The sequence below is a fragment of the Etheostoma spectabile genome, unplaced genomic scaffold (assembly GCF_008692095.1).
Source record: "Etheostoma spectabile isolate EspeVRDwgs_2016 unplaced genomic scaffold, UIUC_Espe_1.0 scaffold00018687, whole genome shotgun sequence".
NCBI lineage: Eukaryota > Metazoa > Chordata > Actinopteri > Perciformes > Percidae > Etheostoma > Etheostoma spectabile.
Genome location: NW_022604402.1, coordinates 9,100 through 31,201, shown reverse-complemented (window position 1 = coordinate 31,201; position 22,102 = coordinate 9,100). Strand labels below are relative to the sequence as shown.

The window sequence follows — 22,102 nt, the reverse complement described above, 5'->3', positions numbered from 1 at the left end:
GCAACTGTTAGGATGGATCTTATTTTTAATTTTGCTTTATGCAAGTTATTTTGTATTTTTGTTGCCATTGCTTCTATTCTTCTGAGGCACATGCTCTGCTATGTTTTGTTGTATTTTAGTTTTCATGGAACGTCTTAATCCGTTCCAATTTCTTTTTAATGTAACATGTTAAATACTGGATGTGCATCTAATGTATGTCTGAATGGTGCTTTACTTTTAGTTTATTATCTTTATTTGCAAATAGTTTACCAGTTAGACATGGAATTGCAGATGTTCAAATTTAAATTTTCTGAGCACTTTAGTTTAACCCTCATGTTGTCCTCGGGTCAAATGACCCGTTTTCCTATATCAGTGTGCTTTTTAATTACCAAAATAACATGATTGATTCCACACAAATCTCTACTTTCATTAATTTTTGGGGTATCTTATTCATTTTATAAAAGAAATTGAAGCGGTTTTAAAATAGTATTGATTAAAAGTTGACATATTCCAGTCTGTCATTATCCATCAACATACTTTCCTTTAATGTGTCGAAATAATTCAAAATTTCTGCTTTTCTAACTCAAACATTAGGTATAATTTCCTAAAAAGGAGGTTTCTTGATTATAAATTCATAAAATGACGTGAAAAAAAAGTGAAAAAAGGGCCAAAAACGAAAAAGAAGAAAAGAAAACAAAATCAATTAAAAAGCGTCAACTAAAGTGTTGACTTTCAATTTTGACGGGAAGACAACACAAGGGTTAAAATATCCTTGCTTGACCTCGGCAATATGTTCCCCATTTAACATACAGCTGGTACAGTATGTAAATGTAATCACTGTATTGTTTATAAATCCTATTTATGTACCAAAAAGAAGTCCATTTTTTTTTCTATGAATATATTTTAATTCTGTATAATGCTGGTGGATATTGTACATGAAATGGCCACAATGGAATCGAACCATGAACACATCTGGGCGTCCGTCCAGAGAACGTTGTTACACTGCAGTGAAAAAGTACCGCCTGTAACATGTCCACTGATACAAAAGGTTCATATAAATACAACTAGCTTGATTTTTTTTTACATTTTAGACATCACTTTACAATCCAGGGCCGGTGGATGGCTAAATCCTCACAATAAACTACATCCATTGAAACCTTAATGCAGTGTGGCTGATTGTCCCGCTGTTATTAAGGCTGTTGATGCAGTCTGTACATCAGTCGGAATTAAATCCTACTCTTCATCCATAAAAAAATAATTACAAATCTATAAATTATAACTAAACACATATACAACACATTGATTACGACGCTACTGAAACAGAACAATGTAACTGCAAACAACAGGACAACAAATGCTGATGTAAGATGAACTAGGTAAACGTAGGTTTGTAAGAATGTTTGCGGTGTAATAATAATAATAATAATAATAATAATAATAGGACAGATGCAGTAACCGTGAACAGGATGATATTATTGCTTTGGTGTGCAGGGGCAGCAGCCCATTCTGTTTCCACAAAAACGGAAGACTTGTCCATGTGAAGAGGGCACCAACAAAGTGAGGAGGCCAAACGTTATCTCGCAACTCCACACTCATTCCCAGGAAGACATAAAGACACCCGTCCTCCCCTCAGTTGTCGCCTCTTTCTCTGCTGTGTTGTGGTCAGAAGCCGAAGACATCGTCCCCGAAAGGGTCGAGAGCGTTGGAAGTGTTCCCATTGGTGGAATCCCAGTCGGGTTCAGCGAGCCAGTCTTGGGGCGTCACCCCAATGTCCAGGACCTGGGGGTCAGTACGCGACACTGCCAGTCTGACAAGACAGGAGAAGAGAAGGATGAAAAAGCTCTGTTACGGTTTGTTTACCCTCATGTTGTCCTCGGGTCAAATTGACCCGTTTTCATACATCAAAGTTCTTTGTAACTACCCCAAACAACTTGATTAATTCCACACAACGCTCTTTGGCAAGAACAAATCTCTACTCTTCATTTCGGGGTGTTGTGTATGTCTTATTCATTTTATAGCATTTTAGCAATAGCATTTTTTTTTAGGGATTTTTATAGCATTTGGAAAAAAAAAATTTAAGTGGTTTTGAAATGGTTTAAAGTAAAAGTTGACTTATTCCAGTCTGTGATTATCCATCAACATACTTCCTTTAAATTTAGTCTAAATAATTCCTAAGTTCTTCTTTTCTAACTTAAACATTAGGTATATTTTCCTATAAATGAGGTTCATTGAACATAAATTCCAAAAATAACTCAAACTAAACGTTAATAAGTTAGTGTTATGTAGTTCTGAAAACGTCAAAATAAAGTGACAAACATCGGGGGGAAAAAGCGTCAAAAGTGTTGAAAAATGGGACAAAAACATAAGAACAATTTAAAAACATTTATAAAAAAGCCTCAAAAGTGCTGATTTTTAATTGTGACGGGAAGACAACGCAAGGGTTAAACAGTTTGAAAAGGTTGTGGCTTGTTTTGTTCTATGGTTTCCATATTAGACACCAAATTTCAATCATAGACCAAACCCAAGTTAGTCTCTCAATATCTCTTTAAATCTCTTGACACAAATCTTTGAAAACGACTGACAAGTACAGCGCGCTGTAGATTTTAGCAAATGTTACTCCAACTGGAGGGAATAGTGCATTTTTTGGTGACTATTTTTCCAGCTACAGACTGACTTTTGGAGCGCTAGTGAGCATTAAGGATTCAAGGATTGTGTCATGAAGTGCAATGTGGTGGTGCTTCAATGGCAGTGCTAAAAGTCTAAAATAGGTACAAACAAGAAATATAAAAGTATAAAACTTTATGATAAAAAAAGATGCACAAAACACAAATGTACACGTCTCAAGTGTAAATTTGCAATGTGCAAGGCAGTTCAAGGGGTTGGCTGAAGACTTTAATAAAACAGCACAATACAGAGTTCAGAACTCGTCATAGAAGTCTGTTCGGCTTCTAGCTATGGAGGAACTTGTCTAGAGCTCAGACGCTGGATTAAACTACTGAGGCTTATTAAGACAAACTACATTCTTTCGTCACATGAGGGCTCGTAATAAACAGGCCTGGGAGTCTATTCATAATTATTTCTAATACAAACATTTCCCAGAGTAAGAGCATCACCGGAGGCGGGAAATTATCTTCTTAGCAGAGTTAAAGTCAAATAAACTAATTAGTAAAAGGAATAAAAACAAAAAAACTGAAGTCTAACAAGGTGAGCTTTCTAGCTAACAGCGTAGGCCAGTAGGACTGCTTTTTGAGTGATTAACACAAGTACTTGATATCCCCTTTTTTTTCCCCCCACTTCAGGCCTAAATGTCACTTAGAAAGAATAGCCGTTTGCTCTTTAAAGTTTGGGGTCGAGTAGTGATTTCAGTGCTGCCTCCACAGCAGCTCAGACCTCCCAGACACGTTTGTGTAACTAAAGCCTCCATCTCTTCTAATTAAGATCCCTCGGTTTGGCAGCAAACTGCCTTTTCCCTCTCTGGGATAAGAAGTGGGGTGGAGGTCAACAAGATTACTTTAAGACATCCGGTTCACTTGATCCGTGGGATAAGTTGTTTAATTTGTCACTAGGATCAAGTGACCCACTGCTCCACTTCCACACCAGTGACCACAAACAGAGTAATTGCTCGGCAAAGCGCTCGGTGTGTGTAGCGAAGTGCCATTACTCCCAGTGAGTCAGTCCAGTCAAGACAAACAAAGACTATCAAGAGGGTTGTCGGGAAGAAAAGAAAATAAGCAATTTCTGGTTATATGAGAAATGGGTTATAGTTGGGTTAGTACTGTAATTAGGCACTACAATACTACAAGGCTTGTAACAGCCGACAGTGGTACTAAACTTTACCTGGACATGAACCATAGCTATCCAGAGCACAGCTGGAGACAAAACACACAACAGATTGAGGACACTTTAAAGTTTAGCTATCAAGTGATTTCTCAATAAAACAATCCTGCAGTACACGGAAATCGTCAGTAAGTGGCGCTGTAAAGCCAGGCATTGTGAGAGTGGACTACAGTACACTGAAGGATTTGACAAGGCAGAGATTGAGGGGGAGGGGGTATTATTTTAACAAGCAGCAGAGAGAATCAATTAGTATAAATTTCACTGAATAATTAAACTATTAAGACTAATATCTCACTTGGAGAAGGCTTCATCCAAACCATCTTCGATTTCCTGGAAAGACGAAAAAAGAAGAAAATTAAGTGTAATATTCACCCAGTGAAAATAACAAAGATGTGTGGTGATGCAGTTTCATATAACTACATGTTAGACACACCTATTTAAGACATCTCACTTTATTTTCAACTGTGTAATACATTCAAAGACAAATCAATCTGAAACACAGAAGACTTGCAACATCACATCTTTTACATCTCAAATGGAAAATGGATCTTAAGACAAGTTTAGAGTGAGACTTAGGGGCGTTGCATCCGCCTCACCAGAGGAGTGGAGGGCCTTACCAAGGCAGAGTTGTTGTTGGTGGTGGTGGTCTCAGAGGGCCTGCAGTTATCCAGCTGATCCTCCTCTGCGTTCCCATTGGTCTCCACCACCACATTCACATTGTCCTCAAAGTCCAATAGGTTGTCTGTGGCAACATCTACTTGAGAGATGGAAGGACAGGTGGAGGTGAAGAACACGCCGTTAGTTGTTAACACTTGTGTTGTCGTTGGGTCAAATTTGACCCGTTTTCAAAATATCTATAGGAATGTGAATATCCGAAATATGGGTTTCTCGTTAACTACCTAATTTTAATTACCCCAAAATAACATGAATGATTCCATACATAGGGCTATGCAAGTACAACAAAAGATCGAATCTCTACTTCTATTGAATTTGGGGTATTTTATGCAATGTTTCGAAACAGTATCCTCACGCTATTAATAATATTAGTCTAAATAATTCATAATTTCTGCTTTAAAAAAAAGAAGAAAAAAAAAGAGAGGATTATTGACCACAATTTCCAAAAATAAAGTTTAAACATAGTGTAAACAAGTTTGTAAGTGGTGTTTATACATAGTAAAGAAGGGTTAAACGTCAAAAAAAGCTCCACAACGTTGAAAAAAAGCACCAAAAGTATCGAAAAAAAAAACAAAGACGTGTTGATTTTCATGGTCGAATCAAAGACAACTCAAGGGTTAAATATGGGAATCGACCGATGCTGGTTTTTCAAAATAAAACCAAAAAATTAAATAAAACCGATATTTGGAGCTGATATGCATATATACAGTACATAGCTAATGAAAGTCAAAATTAAGATCTTGGAATGAACACACAACTCTTGAGGTCAGACTCAGCGGTGAGTGAAATGGAAGCAGAGGGACAGACAGAGGAGCTGTAGCCAAGCCAAAGAATTGCACTTTTGTAATTAATGAACTTTAATCAGTTATCATCAGGCAAATGAAACACAGATACAGATCATCTGCAAACCGCCAGAAACCAGCCCAATAATCGTCCAGGGCAAATAATCTATCCATAGTTCAAAGTCTATACAGTTAATCTGTGTGTATTTTGAAGGGACTAGAAGCCTAGCCGTCCTGTTATGTTGTATGTCACTACATAACAGAAAACTGATTTTTTGACCAATAGTGGAGTGACAAATGTAAAGTGTGACCTCAGGGTGACACAAGAACAAAGGCCCTTAACCTTATTAGAAAAGGTTTACCCCCATCCTGTAATTTTCTAGGTAAAAGGTGGAATAAGATTTTATTTTTTATATATATATTTTTTAGTCTCTCTGCATTGTCAGTAACCACAATGTAGTGGGAAATTACTATTGTATTTTTTTAAAGATTATTTTTTGGCACGTTAGGCCTTTATTTTTATAGGACATATGGAGACATAAAAGGGGAGAGAGAGAGGGGGAATGATATGCAGCAAAGGGCCGCAGGGTGGAGTCAAACCCACGTCCGCTGCATGGAGGAGTAAGCCTTTATATGTGGGCGCATTCGCTACCAGGTGAGCTACCCAAATTACAGTTTATTTGATCAAACTTGACTGTGGTGTGCTGCACTTTACTTAAAGAACTAGACTTACAACCTGTTAAATGTAAATGACCACGCCAATCAAGACTACATAAAATGTATAACACAACAGTCAAATATTCAGTTGTGATAAGGTTGTGTAAAGCCCCCTTTTCCATGAAAACATGCAACCAATCAAGACAATGACATAAAAGAGTCTTATTACATAAGTGGTGCAGGGGTGTGTAAGACACATTGAAAGTGGTTTGGAGCCAACCAAGCTGAAGCGAACTTTACTATTCATTCAGAATCAAATCATTTACATTGTATGTGTATTTTTAACATAAAACAACTTTTATGTTGTTTATAATTGATTAATAGGGCCAGATTTGCTCGCAGAATGCAGAAAAAAATGGACTAGATGCCAAAACAATCCCTCCCGATTGTTAACCGGTGTGTCCTGTGTGTCCTGTGTGTCCTGTGTGTCCTGTGTGTCCTGTGTGGAGACCACAATTGGTTATCATGTTTTGTGTTTTTGTGCTGCAAAGAAGTGGGTGGCGCTTCCCGGCTCAACTTTCTAGACTCAGGTTCAAACTGTAAGAGCTTAACGTCATTGCTCTGCTGCCCAAGAATGAAAGAAATGAGAAACAAAAACCCTATGTACAGTATTTGGCGCCAACGATTGGTTTGCATCAGCCACGGGTTGTTTTTTATTTTTTTACCTGTCCCTTTCAGGCTCTCCAGGCTGTTGGATCTCTCTGAATGGGAACTACTGCCGCCATCTCCAGCTGAACCGGACTTCACTCTTTTCCCTTTCTCTAGAATAGAGGAGAGACATTGAACAAGCAGACCAAAAAGGGTTTATTACAGCAGATATAAACGTCCTTGAGCGTTTGTGTGCATGTGCGTGTACGTGCGTGCGTGTGTGTGAGAGGGTGTTTTCTAGAACTTGAAGAGTGGTGACTCTGGTGCAGTGGTGGAAGTACCCCAATGATTTACTTAAGTAAAAGTACTAATACTACACAGTAAAAATGCTCTGTTGCAAGTAAAAGTCCTGCATTGAAAATGCTACTTAAGTAAAAGTACCATCAGAAAAATGTAAAAGTATAATATTGACATTTTAGAAACTGGAAATGATCCAAACTGTTCTGTGTTTAATCTTCAAAATCTATTCAGCTGTGTGACTTGTAGGCCGTTATATTGTTGGGTAGTTTAATTTATCATAAAATGACCTATTTCATAAACTAAATGTGCTTAATGTGAAAAAAAAATGTATTTGTAAAAGTAACTATCAGATTAATGTAGTGGAGTAAAAAGACAATATTTCCATCTAAAATGTAGCAAAGTAGAAGTAGAAAGTGGCATAAAAAGTAAAGTACCTAAAATGTGTAATTAAGTACAGTACTAAATGTAGTAAAATGTACTTCACTGCTGTGGTGCTTACCTTCTTTAGCCACTTGCCAGAGTTCAAAAGCTACAGTGAAGGCCTGGGCTACTGTCAGAGCCACTGCCTGAGCCTGGAAAACAGAAGGGAAATACACGGTGTTACAGCACATGGCTGCATTAGTGCTTACCAACCCCAGTGACACTGAATAATAAAACTGAATAAACAGAATGATAGGCATGATCTTCAATAAGTCTCCTATTTCATGTCAGAATACATTTTGGATGGCTCAAGGGAGACATACAGGTAAAAGCCAGTAAATTAGAATATTTTGAAAAACTTGATTTATTTCAGTAATTGCATTCAAAAGGTGTAACTTGTACATTATAGTTATTCTTTGCACACAGACTGATGCATTCAAATTTTTATTTCATTTAATTTTGATGATTTGAAGTGGCAACAAATGAAAATCCAAAATTCCGTGTCACAAAATTAGAATATTACTTAAGGCTAATACAAAAAAGGGAGTTTTTAGAAATGTTGGCCAACTGAAAAGTATGAAAATGAAAAATATGAGCATGTACAATACTCAATACTTGGTTGGAGCTCCTTTTGCCTCAATTACTGCATTAATGCGGCGTGGCATGGAGTTGATGAGTTTCTGGCACTGCTCAGGTGTTATGAGAGCCCAGGTTGCTCTGATAGTGGCCTTCAACTCTTCTGCGTTTTTGGGTCTGGCATTCTGCATCTTCTTTTTCACAATACCCCACAGATTTTCTATGGGGCTAAGGTCAGGGGAGTTGGCTGGCCAATTTAGAACAGAAATACCAAGGGGCGGCTGTGGCTCAGTGGTAGAGTGGTTGCCTGCCAATTGGAAGGTTGGTGGTTCGATCCCTGCCCCTGCAGTCATTGTCGAAGTGTCCTTGGGCAAGACACTGAACCCCGAGTTGCCCCCGGTGCTGCGCATCGGAGTGTGAATGTGTGTGAGTGTTTATCTGATGAGCAGGTGGCACCTTGTACGGCAGCCCCGGCCACAGTGTATGAATGTGTGTGAATGGTGAATGTTTCCTGTAGATGTAAAAGCGCTTTGAGCAGTTGTTAAGACTGGAAAAGCGCTATATAAATACAGCACATTTACATTTACATTTACATGGTCCGTAAACCAGGAACGGGTAGATTTTGCGCTGTGTGCAGGCGCCAAGTCCTGTTGGAACCTGAAATCTCCATCTCCATAGAGCAGGTCAGCAGCAGGAAGCATGAAGTGCTCTAAAACTTGCTGGTAGACGGCTGCGTTGACCCTGGATCTCAGGAAACAGAGTGGACCGACACCAGCAGATGACATGGCACCCCAAACCATCACTGATGGTGGAAACTTTACACTAGACTTCAGGCAACGTGGATCCTGTGCCTCTCCTGTCTTCCTCCAGACTCTGGGACCTCGATTTCCAAAGGAAATGCAAAATTTGCTTTCGTCAGAAAACATGACTTTGGACCACTCAGCAGCAGTCCAGCTCTTTTTTTCCTTAGCCCAGGTGAGACGCTTTTCGCGCTGTTTCTTGGTCAACAGTGGCTTGACACGAGGTATGCGGCAGTTGAAACCCATGTCTTTCAAGCGTCTCTTGGTGGTGGATCTTGAAGCACTGACTCCAGCAGCTGTCCACTCCTTGTGAATCTCCCCCACATTTTTGAATGGGTTTTTTTTCACAATCTTGACTAGGGCGCGGTGATCCCTATCGCTTGTACACTTTTTCTGACCACAGTTTTTCCTTCCCTTTGCCTCTCTATTAATGTGTTTGGACACAGAGCTCTGAGAACAGCCAGCCTCTTCAGCAATAACCTTTTGTGTCTTTCCCTCCTTGTGCAATGTGTCGATGGTCGCCTTTTGGACAGCTGTCAAATCTGAAGTCTTCCCCATGTTTGTGTAGGCTTCAGAACTGGACTGAGAGACCATTTAAAGCCCTTTGCAGGTGTTTTGAGTTAATCAGCTGATTAGTTTGTGGCACCAGGTGTCTTCAAAATTTAACCCTTACACAATATTCTAATTTTGTGACACACGGAATTTTGGATTTTCATTTGTTGCCACTTCAAATCATCAAAATTAAATGAAATAAACATTTGAATGCATCAGTCTGTGTGCAATGAATAAATATAATGTACAAGTTACACCTTTTGAATGCAATTACTGAAATAAATCAAGTTTTTCAAAATATTCTAATTTACTGGCTTTTACCTGTACAGTATGATGTTGTGAACTGTGCTGAGACTCAAGAGCTGTCAGAGCAGAGGACAGAAAGTTGTTACCACCAGTCTCCATTACCTCGATAAGAGAGAGGCAAGTATTAAGGAAGTAGGGTATTATGTTATTCTGGAAGAGAAAGGGATGAGTGTGGAAGCAAGTAAGATGAGAGGAAAAGTGCCCTTCTGGTTTTCAACACACAGGAGGCGCAGAGGAAGATGACAGCCGGTTTGGGGAGCGGGACTTCTACGGTTTCATGTGTACATGAACAAGCAGATAGATTTTTGTATTTGTAGTCCCGGACTGCTTAGCCTACTTAAAAAAAAAAAAAAACGCAGTCTTGCTACCACGCGCTAACGTTGGCTGGGGGGGCGGCTTCATATTGTACATATATTGCGTGGAATTTCCTTAATTTATTTAGATGGTATTAAACTGTGAGAAGTATCGTCATGTAATCCAGTGCTTTCAACAGTGTAACTGTCAGTGATGGGAATAACAGTGTCCCTAATGCCGTTACTGTTTTTCAGTAACAAGTAATCTAATTGATGAAATGCAAGATTAAACGCGCCACGTTACTATAATTGAAGCGGTTGTTTTCATCAGACCGACTTTTTTTTTTTTTTTTTAACTGTTCTTCCTTAGTTAGTGGGCCGATTGGCTGAGGTTGATTAAAATTTCATAGTAAGCCAATCAGAGATAGAGTGGGGCGAGTGTTTGAAAGCACGCAGTCAGACACACAAAGTACAACACAAGACAGTCAGTCAGTCAATAAGAGACAGGTATGGCGTAATGAAACGGGGGGGACTTTTCCTGCCAAAGATTTCCCACCGCGGTCAGAAAACATATGACTATGACTCTAGAGTGGGTACTCACTCCGAAGCTAATTGCCGTCACTCTCACTTCTTCCACACAACAAAGAGTGTATATATTTGTTATTTCTTTGTGCTATAGTGCTTAATAAGTATTATTTAATTTTGCCCAGTTGTGGCTCGTTGAGGAGCAATAAATATCAAAAGTTCCAAAACATCTGTTGTTATTTGTATGGATCCACTAGACATAACATCTACGTACATGGCATCTGATTGGAGGCTAGTCTCACTTTGTCTCATAGCAACATTAAAATAGTTTAGATGTGTGTACAGTTTCTGTAAATAATGTATTGTAATAAGTGTCCATTGCATTATAATATTCAGATTTATCATCAAATATTGAACATGCACATGTATTTGTAACTACCATTAAAGAGGGGGGGAGGTGGGGTCACATTTGAGCCTTTAAAAATGTACTTGAAAGTAACGCATTAATTACTTTGTGAAGTAACTAGTTACTTTTATAATTTGTAACTGAGTATCTAATTTAGTTACTTTTTGGAAGAAGTAACTAATTACTTTTTAAAAGTAACTTGCCCAACACTGGTAAATGTATTCTAAATACCAACTTTTAAAAAATTGTAACTAATGGAATACAGTCACTCATAATTGTATTCTGAAAACATAACGCTGGTACATGTAGTCAGTTATTCCCAACGCTGCACCCGACCATAAAGAGAGGTTAACACCCGTCAAACTACACACTAAAAAAGGTACACTTATCTCTCGGAGTTAGACATTCATAATAACCAAGTTAAAATATCACTGCACTGGAATTTAAATGATATGCATTATGAAGTAAAACACTGATGCTGTAGTTAACTCACCACTTTCCTTTTGGAGCAGAGGTAAGCGTGGCACTCCAGGGTCCCATTGAGGGTGTTTTGAGCGATATAAGCAAACATTTTATCATGTTGTTTGTCCACTGTGCAGTAGGATATTCTGCAGGCCAGAGGGGACAGGTTAGAGGGACAGCGTACCCAGAAGTCAAAGAGAGTTGTCCTCGGGTCAAATAGACCCGTTTTCCTATATCAATGTTCTTTTAAATTACCCAAAATAACATGATTGATTCCACACAACGCTCTTTGGCAAGTACAAATCTCTACTTTCATTAATATTGGGTCTTATTCAATTTTATAGCATTTAAAAAAAAAAAAAAAATTGAAGTCGTTTCGAAGTAGTACTGAGTAAAAGTTGACATATTCCAGTCTGTGATTATCAATCAACATCCATTCCTTTAATTTTAGTCTAAATAATTCCTAATTTCTGCTTTTCAAACATTAGGTATAATTTCCTATAAATGAGGTTTATTGACCATAAATTCCAAAGATAACTATAAAACTAAAGTTAATAATTTAGTGTTACGTAGTGTTAAAAACATAACAAACATTAAAAAAAAGGAACAAAAACATAAGAAAAAGTTAAAAACCTCAATAAAAAGAATCAACAAAAGTGTTGATTTTCAGTTTTGACGGGAAGACAACACAAGGGTTAAGCAACATGCCACATCGTCTACATGGCGACGGTCTTATAAGGCTGTGAATCTGAATTTAGCCGTTTCAGACGTGCAACAACGCCGTCACCTAGAAGTTGATCTGCAAACCCCGTGCTGTTCTCAACATACCTGTATATGGAGACATTTTCCAGGAGTTTATTGGTCAGGCGGTCGTACAGGACGATTCCCCGTGGGGAAACCTTAAGAGTAACCTTCTTAGGCTTCTTCCCAATGGCTTTAGCCTGTTACAGAAACAATTATTAAAAGAAGAGTTTCTTTAATAGAATGTTAGTGTTTTGAACTAGGGGGAAGTACCTACAGTGGCTTTTAAAACCATTTTAAGTCCAGAATTTACAAAAAGTGCTCGAAGCAAAGTGGGAATTTAAGAAATGTAACCGAATAAAATCTCCAAAAGGGAAATATTGTAGTCTAGTTCATCAATAACCTATTTACTAACCTGCCACACTAGCAACAACAAAGAAAAAAAACACATCTTAGTTTTTAGAGAGGTTTAGTGTGTCCACTTGTTTTAATGCACATTTTCAATCAAACAGTTTTCTTTGCGTTGCTGATATGAAAATGTTGGTGCATCAAAAAGCAACTAAAGTTTTCAGGCACTGACCGAGTTGCCTCCTTAGTAATGCATATTGTAAAAATGCCTCGTGGTTCAGGAGTCCATCTCAGCAGCGTCAGTGAGCCAATGCAGCGTGCTTCTACCAAGATCTAATAATGCTGCTGATTGGCTGTCTAGCATTACATGTCATAGAGACACGCAGGAAAAACTCTACATTACGCACAGAGACAGGGCTATGTTTATTATGCTTGCGTAGATAGAGCAATAGATCAATAGATTGCTAGTTCGATCCCAAAGGAAAGTTCAAGGTCCAAGTAGCCACACGCACGCACGCACGCACGCACGCACGCACGCACGCACGCACTTAGGGATAAGAATGAGACACTTACAGTGACAAGACAGGGACTGACCCTGTGATTCAGTATGCATGGTAAGGTGAAACCCAAATGAATGAATATATACAGTATATATAAATAAAAAAAGAAGATTCCCCGGGAGAGTCATGTACAGCCCGACTCTAGGAGATAAAACTGAGATTAGCGCTCATGTTCAAGTCTATGTTCTGCTTGTAGTTGTTGTTGTTTCTATCCTTACCCTAACCCTGGGGCTGGCTAAAGTCCCTCTCTACAGGAAAAACCCTGCCAAGTCACAGTATTAGTACTGGTAATGAAGATTTTTGAACAATACCCAGTCGTAATGTGGACTGTATGACATCCTGAATGACATTACTCTAGCTCTCACCGTGGCAACAATCCTCTTAACTGCAGCGGCGGACAGCTCTTCTCCCTTGGGCTGGTCCACTAGTGTCATGCCGAGGTGACGAAGATTAAACGTCATCCCCTCTACAATGGTCTCCCGCGTGTCAGTCCAGTTCTCTGGGAGCTCTACGGAAAAATATTTTGAGGGAAAAGTGGGTCAATCAACTGATCAACAGGAGACTGGAGTTTGCTAACCACGCTCTTGTTGAACCCATGCATCGAGTTAAAAACATCAAATATATGTTGGTTCCAGTTTCAGAGATTCTACGACGTGCCTGCCTTCCCTTCCACTTCAGGTCCAAAATAAATAGCGTTGATCGTGAGAACATTCAAAGAGCTTTGAGGAAAAACACAGATTAGAGGATATGTAAACAGCCCGTGTTGAACTTAAAGTTCAGACATTTCATCTGCTCGCTCCCTGAAGTGGAAAGGCAAAACAGGGTATCTAGGTCAGAGGCACTGTCAAGTAAATATTTCAACTCCAAAACAACTTTAAGGGCTGGGCAACAAAAAAAGGCAAAGAGTTAGGAGCAAGTATACGTGGAATCTGACACTGTGATGGTTGGCAAGTGGGAGTTTCCTTTTCTCAAAAGTAACATAACAGATCAATACAAATCAAACTAGGCCATAGATGTCCCTCGGAAAAGTGCATTAGTGGTATCGACCTGTGTGTTCAGAAGTTAGCACTGATATGTTCCCTGAAAAAAGAATGAGTGTAAACCGGTGAAGGAACAGCTGCTATCTCCATGTGGTTTCTTTCTTATCAGTGTTTGGATGGTGTCGACTGGCCCTGAACCTCTGGCTGTGTTTACAGAGATTTCCTCAGAGAACGAAAGGAAGGGAGGGGGGGGATGGGGGGGGAGGGGGGTTAGGGAAGGTACGAGCAGAAAACATCCCCATTACCTAGAAATCCATCCTCCAAGCATTTACCTTCTCTGGGATGCAGTGCATACCACATTCTCATGCAGACACATGTACACACGGAATATAAAAAAGGTTTTTTCTCCGTTTGCTTCCTTTTAAGCACCCCTGAAAAAGGAGGACCAAAGGACAATCACCCGCACCACAACGTCTCTGCCTTCTAGCAGTCAATTCGCAGTTGAGACAATTTTATAAACGGGTTCAATACTTCTCGTTAAACAGTAGTTCGCTTCTTTGTTTTGGTACAGTTGGTTTCCAAGCCAAGCCAAGGTGTGGTATGCTCGTGTTCACATTAATCAAACAAACGGTGCTTTCTGACCCGGGCCCAGGTCCCTGATGTCAAATGCCCCTTACTACATTATATTCCCACATCTTTTTTTCACATAAAAGACGTTTCCACCATAAATTGGTGCATTCAAACGTATCACAAAGAAGATTTTTATTCTAATCCCTCAGCCTAAGTCTTAAATGGTTGCAAATCCTCCTCTTTATTTCCAGTTTCTTCCCGCCATGGCTGCCCCTTGAGTCCTGCATTATTTGTCCTCTCTCTAGAGCCACTGGCTCAAGCCATCCACCAATCGATTATGGTGTCACCAATATGCATTCCTAATACACAGCATCACCTCTCATTAATGGCCGACAACGTTTTGGTCTTTTTAGAAAACCTGGCTCAGTCTCGTCCTCCCCTTCTATCATTATGCTTTTCCCCCTTTATTCAATAACGCAGCACTCTTGATGGGTGAGAGGCCGATAACAGCCCCACAATGGGAACAAAGGGGGCTTCATTATCTAAAAAGACATTTTTTTGCGAGATTGGCTTGTGACCGTATTCTGATTTGCAGAACACATTCAATCTACCATGTTCCTCATTTTTCCTTCTACCTTCAATTAAGATCGGCACTCAAGGTACACAGTGTACCTTGGACGAGGCCTTTGCCCATCCATCCTATCTGGAAGTTATTTCCAGCGCAGCCTAAAAACTGTGGTATGGTATCCAGGCTTTATCAGTTCTTAGTTATCAGTGTTAATTTTGTCACCTATTTTTAATTTAGTCTTAGTCTTGTTAGTTTTAGTCATTCACATGTTGTCATTTTAGTCTAGTTTTAGTCAAAAGAGAACTCAGGTATCTTAGTCAAGTTTAAGTCAAAACATTTTAGTCTTTTTTAAAATTATTTCTGATTTGACCATTTCAGTCAAATAGTGTTTCACACATGTCAAATACTGGTTAAATGTCATAATTACCTGACAAATTACACTTGATTTTTGTTGAATGCAACTTTGTTAAAACGTGTCTGGTTTTATATGGAGCCTCTTCCTTCATGCAAATACAATCTTACACAGACACATGTTAGATAAGAGCCAGGGCTCCTGGGCTCTACAGCACCTTGTTACACAGACACATGTTAGATAAGAGCCAGGGCTCCTGGGCTCTACAGCACCTTGTTTCACAGACACATGTTAGATAAGAGCCAGGGCTCCTGGGCTCTACAGCGTGTTGTCTTGTTGCCACCAGTTGCATACATTTCTCCAGCCACTCTGCAAGCTGTTTAAGAGCAGCTTCACCAGCACACCTTGCCCGGGGCATTTCACCTTCACTGTAGTCGTTTCTCCAGCAGGCTAAACCGTGTTTCTTCCCTTCCTCCTTCCCCTTGCATGGGGCAGGGGCACATCGCTAAGCGTTGTAGCGGCTTCTCCAGCAGGCTGAACCGGGATTTCCTCCCTCTCTTGCATGAGCCACATCGCTACCTGGATATGTGACTGCTAGATGAAAAAAGGGGACATGCCAAATCTCTAGATGAGCCGCAGCCGCACCTGATTGAATCACGCTTAGTGGGGGAAAAGAAATTTAAAAAAAATAGTTGGAACCAAGCAATTGGCCGGTTTGGAACAAGCACACGCTCCAAACTGGCCCTGCACTCATGATGAAAAAGTAGAGACGATTGTAGATTTTATCTTTTTTTTTTATTTTATGCAAGAACTTTTAGTATCATCTTTTTTCGTCAACAATAATGCATGTTAACTTAGTCCGCGTTTTTGGACATTGGTGCAGCCTTGTCATCGTCTCAGTCATGGAAAAAAAAAAAAAAGGTTGTTGACAAACATTTAGTCTCATCTTGTCTGACGAAATTAACACTATTAGTCATATCTGGCCGCTCTTCCCTTCCATTGAGAGGATCCGGGCATGCGATTGCCCAGGTATGGTCTAGCATTCCAGAAGTATTTTTACTTCTGGAAGTACTGATATGCAAGTATGTTATAGAATTTCATTCATAGGACATATCTCATCCCCGTGAAAATACACCCCATAAAAATAGCTCACTTTCTGTCCAATAAAAGCACATATCTACACATGTTCTCGGAGTGCGCTCCCGTTGGTCAGTTCTGAAACAATATTGCATCCAAAAAGTATGCCTTGTTTAATGTTACGTTGCCTGTTACTGTCAATGTCTTGATTCTGAATGATCTGTAAGCCTTTCAGCTCTCTGGGACTCAAAAACGTGCTGTATTTGCTGGACTTACAGCTGCAAAGAGAATGATTGCAATCGTTGGAAACAACCTCATGACCTCTGCATGGATCTTTTCCTTCCTGGATGTAGTTATATGGTCTGGGCTGTAGTCTTGCGCTACAGCCTTTGCAGTGGCCTTGTGCAGGTGTTTGGTCCCTTGTTTTGTGTCTGCCTGTGTATGTGTCGGTGTCTGCCTGATTTGTTTTGTCTTCCCTCCCTCCCGTCTATCCTCTCGGTTTTTTGGTCTTGCGTTCCCAGCCTCAGTGTATTGTTTGTAATTATTTCTAAATGTATAAAAAATAAAATAAAAAAAATGAGGACAAACTAATCAATAACACACACAAAAAAAAAAAGAATTAATCATTTTGGAGTGGATTCTTCCACTCAAAATTTCTTGGAGGAGGACCAACTCTCAATATGTGTGCCCCCCCCCCCCTCCTCCAATGGCATGCTCTGACCAAGGAAAAACTCTGGAAGTAGAACTGCAGATGAAAGATGATTCTTTAAAAAAAGGCCAAAACTTCAAACATTTACACCACTAAGTTCAAAACTGCGTTGTGAATAATTTTTGGACATCCCTAATTTCATGATCATGATGAATAAGTTCCAGCCTTAACACATACAACATGTCCTAATCTGCACTGTACTGTGAAAGCCTCAACGCAACAGACAGATACATCAGACCAAGACAAAGTCTACACAGCCACTGTCCCAAATTACATGACAAGTCACGTCATGACGTGTCACTGGCACAGAGACAAACTTAATGGAACAACAAAACCCCAAAAGAACAGCACTGAATGGTCAATGGGTCTGAAAGAAGAAAAAAAAAAAGAAAAAACAGGTACAGTACCAGGCACTGCTCAGCCAGAGAATGGGGAGGGTTTTGTGATCAAAGGTCAGCAACTGGGACACCTGAGAGGAAACAGCTGTGTGCATGTGTGAACTGAGACCAAGAAAAACCATCTGACCCTGCTGTAAATACAATTTGACCTCACCATCTGTTAATGTTAGGAGAGGAGGGGAAAAGGATAGATAAAACACCGCAGCTCCCTAGTCATCTAACAAGTTGTATCAAAGTGCAAAAAAGCCTTTGTTAAACACTGCAAGAGCAAAACGTGCTGATCCAGAAGGGGTCCAACTGACAGGCTGTTCACGTTCAGGCTGATTTGTGTGTCTCCAAATCACTGTGGAAACCACAAAGTGTGGCCCTACAACTTAGGGCCGATCCGGGACTCAGAGCCAAATGACCTGTTTTTTTATTTTATAAAAAACAACTTCTGTCACCGTTTAACTTTTCTTTTAAATCCCATGATCTATATCCACACACAGCTCCAAAATCAGGTTTCAACGAATCCAAATTCATCTGAGTTGAAGTGCGGAGATTCTACTGATGGATGTAGAAAAAAAGTGATAACGTGTTTGTCTGGAAGTCTCTGCAGCTGCAAAAGTTAAACAAACATTTTGGAGGTATTTGGCCTCAAGTTCACTTATCAGGCTGTAATGTTAACAGAGCTGAATTCAAAAGTAGACTAACTTTTACGACTGTTACAATGCAAAACAGACTCATCGTGCCAGGCCTGGAAGCCAGCTTTGCTGTCTCTGAGTCTGACTGGTAGCCTTCAATCCCATCTAAATCAGAAAACAAGGTTGAGTCTGAATAATCTAGCCTATTATGTCAGACACCAACTGCTGCATCTGATAACAGGGCAAAATACATTAATGCCCTGTATGGTTCTTATTGCCAGAACGGTTTTGGTTCTAGATGTTATCAAAAAAAGCCATGTTGCCAGCAGAGTGTCTGACTGATAGTGAGATAGTAACAGTGGAAATAGAAGGGGAAAAGCCTAATCCATAAGCAGAATCCTCGCAGAAGTAGAAGCGCTAACTGGAGAGCGAATTTCATGCTTAGGTGAAATAACTACTTCATAAATCAGATAGAAATATTGCCATTGTGGCAATGATTTGGCAGAGGGACCGTGTTTGTGTGCTGGCATTATCGCATGCTTCTAATTGAGAAGGTCCACAGAGAAAGGTTCTTTTGCTGCATACAAGTACCCTCTGGCTGGTCCCCGACGCTGGCAGTGTGCCGGTGAGGGTCGTCTAGGGCGACCAAACCAGAGCAATGAGAGCAGAGTGGATAAGGAGTGGGGAAGCCTTTGCCATTAAAAATACGTGGTCCAGTATTACACGTGAATAGGTTTCTCCTCAATGCCAACTCACTCACAGGAGGCAGACGTGAAGTTGACTTGAGTGTCCAAGCCAATTAGAGCCCTAATAATGGCAATATTGGTGTGAAATGATAGAAATGATACACCTAAGGTGCAACGGCCCTGTTGTTTGGCCGACTAGTTTTCCCCTGGAAAGATCGAAAAATGTAGGTTGATCCCGACTTTGTCCCATACGCTAGAGTAAGACTTGGGTCAGTGCTGGTGAGGAATGTGTGCCCTGCAGTCCATGGAAGCCCTAGTAATCTATACTACAATTCTTCTATAAAAAAAAGTGGGTCACCAGCTGCATTTACAGGAAGCTTTTCATTTAACTAAGAGCCCAACAAAAGTACCAATGCCTCTCAAAAACACCTGGATAAATACGTATCCTATAGCTGTGCAGAAGCAAATACATTAAACATCTTACCCTCATCCATTAACCAAGAAATGGGCTAACAAGATGTCTGCATGTAAGAGTGTATCTCAAAAGGCCTTTCTATTTTTCCTGGTGAGCTAAGGTTACATATCGTAATGGAGGATCTTTATGTAATCCACCCTGTATGTTCTAATTTTCATATATGCTTTACTATGGGCTCTCTATGGAATTTGCTTGAACTCAAGACAACAAGAACTTTGCAACGACTGACTCACAGCATTCCTGGCTTGCGCTAATGGTTACAGGCAGGGGCGCTTTCAGGCTGTCTAAGCCAACCAGTCACTCCCCGAAACTTTACAGCCAGGATCAAGTGAGATTTAGCTTACAAAGTGGCCCTTGAGTACTACAATGGCCACCCGAGTGCTTTAAAAGAGTTTCATGTTAATGTTGCAGAGTGGGCAAGTTGCTGACCTACTGAAGGGCCCTTGAGCAAGACACAAAATCCCCATAAATTCTTGTATTACTGACCCTGACCCCTGCACTTTCTCTGGAAGCGTGGATGAAAAGAGGGTGTTCTGGGAGGTTGTGGATTAGCCACAAATCCAAAAGACTGCTGTGGTCAGTAAAATAACAAGGAACACAAGGTACTGCTCCTACGACATGGGATTAAAGTATACCATTGAGGGTAAGATAACTAAAAAAATCATATTTGACTCAGCATCACTTTTTGTTGGTGTTGTGGTCTACTTAATTCTGCCTGGTTTCAAAATAACATTTATTTCCGGAAAATTCCTGAAACCCCAATGTAAACTGACTCAATCTCCATGGGATAAAGTACATATTTTGCACAAAATACACAAACAAATCTTAAAAGAAGCATTTTTAATCCCTTTGGCAGATAAAATGAGACGTTAACGTTACCTACGCAGGTTAAAATAAGTCAGCATTTATCTTTGTAACTTTACTGCAACAGTCCAACACCGGGGCAACGGAATACTATTTCGCAAGGTTTACGCTTTTGAAACAAAACGCTAAACTTTTGGTAAAGTTAGCTAACAAACGTAACGTTAAATATCCGTCATTGGCGGGCACGGCGGGAAGCGAAAAGTCAACTTTAGGCAAGGTGAAACTAAAAAAAAAAATGTATATCTTAAAACCCTTGTGTCTACGTTTTTGTCTCAAAGTAACAACTGCTTCTTACTTCTGTGTCTGCCGGCAGTCCAGGACTGTTTCGCCACGCTCGGGCTCCGGATAATAGCTCTCCCAGCCGACTTGAGGGCATCCATGTCGGTGTTTTAAATGCGCTGAAGAGTCGGTGAAGTTCGCTGGTGAGTCTTGCAGGAGAAATGTTGTTGACCAGACTGCTGATGGGGAGGATGGACTTGTGGTGCCTTCCCGTGCTGTCAGAAATCCCGCTATTTACGAGGTCAGCGCACGTGAACAAGCCCACCAGAGAAGTAATGCTGCATTTGCGTTTAATGGGAAATTAGAAACCCTTAAGATAAGACGAAAAAATAAACGCCACAAATCTGAAACGGGTTAAAGGATGGAAAATGCCACAATTTGATGTATTTACTTGAAACTTTTAACTTATTTTGTATTTACATTTATTTATTTGTTTACTTATTTTCTATTTTTCACTTATTTCCTATTTCTTCTGAATGTAGATTTGCTATGTACATGCGCCTATGTTTTGATTATTTGCTCGACCCGATTAGGAGAAATTCATGAGGCTTTACCCGCTTGGTATCTTTGTATTGTATATCAGCACAGCTTCAGCATACTTTTTCTCTATTGTAAACTACTTTATTGACAATTATTTCAGAATGTTGTTATTTACTTACATAGCATAATAGACATGCATTTTCTGACTTTAGTATTGATGTATGTTTCTATGTTCTCTCTTTCAAAGAGAGTCTAAGTGTTCTCTGTGTTCTAACATTTATGTCAGCCCATTACAGACACATAAGCCTTTAGAACATAGGGTGTCCATAGGTGTTGTCAACAACTTAATTTCCTGTGGAAATACTTTTATTTAGCCTAAGAAAATAACAATTCAAAATATATCAAGATTACAATGGAAAGTAGGTTTTTGCGTGCCATTGGGCATTTTTAAGTGGGTATATGTAAATCACAGAGCTTTCCTAGTGGTTTATTGTTTTGCATATACCTGCGTTTCATGTAGACTACACCACTGATTATTAGGCTACTATTATCTGTGTATTTCAACTAAGATAGAAGTATTTACAAGGAGCACCTGAAGGCATCATCAACTCACAGGACAATCACATTTACTTCTGATTTTGAACTACTAGTGCAACAAGGTTTTAGAAAGAGGACTTCAACAATTTGATCGAGCTGGCTTGCAGGGGCCCGTTTAAGGAAAGAGGTTTGACAAATTCTGAGTCTAACTCTGAACTCTGAGTTGATTTACCCTGAGATGGGAAACTCTGAGTTTTCGATTCCAGAACAGCTGATTTGAGTTAGTTCAATCAACTCCGAGTAGGTTGAGTCAGAGTTAAGCGCGTGCACCACTAGGCTACTATAAACCGCTTTAATACAGACTGAATGAATGAATGAATGAATGATTGAGGAAATGAATGAGCGCCGTGTCAGAGGGAGGAGACTGAGAGACACTTGAGGTTTATTGAAGAAAACCTGCTCCCGACCAGGTTAGGTTCACAGACTCAGTTACCATAGTAACAGACTGAGAAGCTAAAGGTCCCATGGCAAATATAATGCAGTTTCTTCATTTACAATTTGAGTATAAGCCATAAAAACATAACCGTTGATGGTAAACTTAAAACCAGCTACCACATGGCTAAGCGCTTGTATATGC

At 39.9% G+C, this 22,102-nt stretch overlaps 1 protein-coding gene across 2 annotated transcripts; it reads right to left on the bottom strand.

The window, feature by feature from the left end:
* Positions 1-864: 864 nt before the first annotated feature.
* LOC116681721 (low density lipoprotein receptor adapter protein 1-B) lies at positions 865-20,706 on the bottom strand. 2 transcript variants are annotated; one of them, XM_032509667.1, is made up of 10 exons: positions 20,465-20,706; positions 13,233-13,375; positions 12,047-12,159; positions 11,250-11,364; positions 7,378-7,450; positions 6,656-6,751; positions 4,434-4,570; positions 4,112-4,146; positions 3,817-3,848; positions 865-1,786 (listed from the first exon to the last, which is right to left on the bottom strand). In XM_032509667.1, the coding sequence occupies exons 1-10, from the start codon at positions 20,547-20,549 to the stop codon at positions 1,740-1,742; spliced, it is 876 nt and encodes a 291-aa protein (XP_032365558.1). In that variant the 5' UTR covers positions 20,550-20,706; the 3' UTR covers positions 865-1,739. The 2 variants fall into 2 exon arrangements, with proteins under 2 accessions (XP_032365558.1, XP_032365557.1); XM_032509666.1 differs by lacking the exon at positions 3,817-3,848.
* Between the last annotated feature and the right edge of the window lie 1,396 nt (positions 20,707-22,102).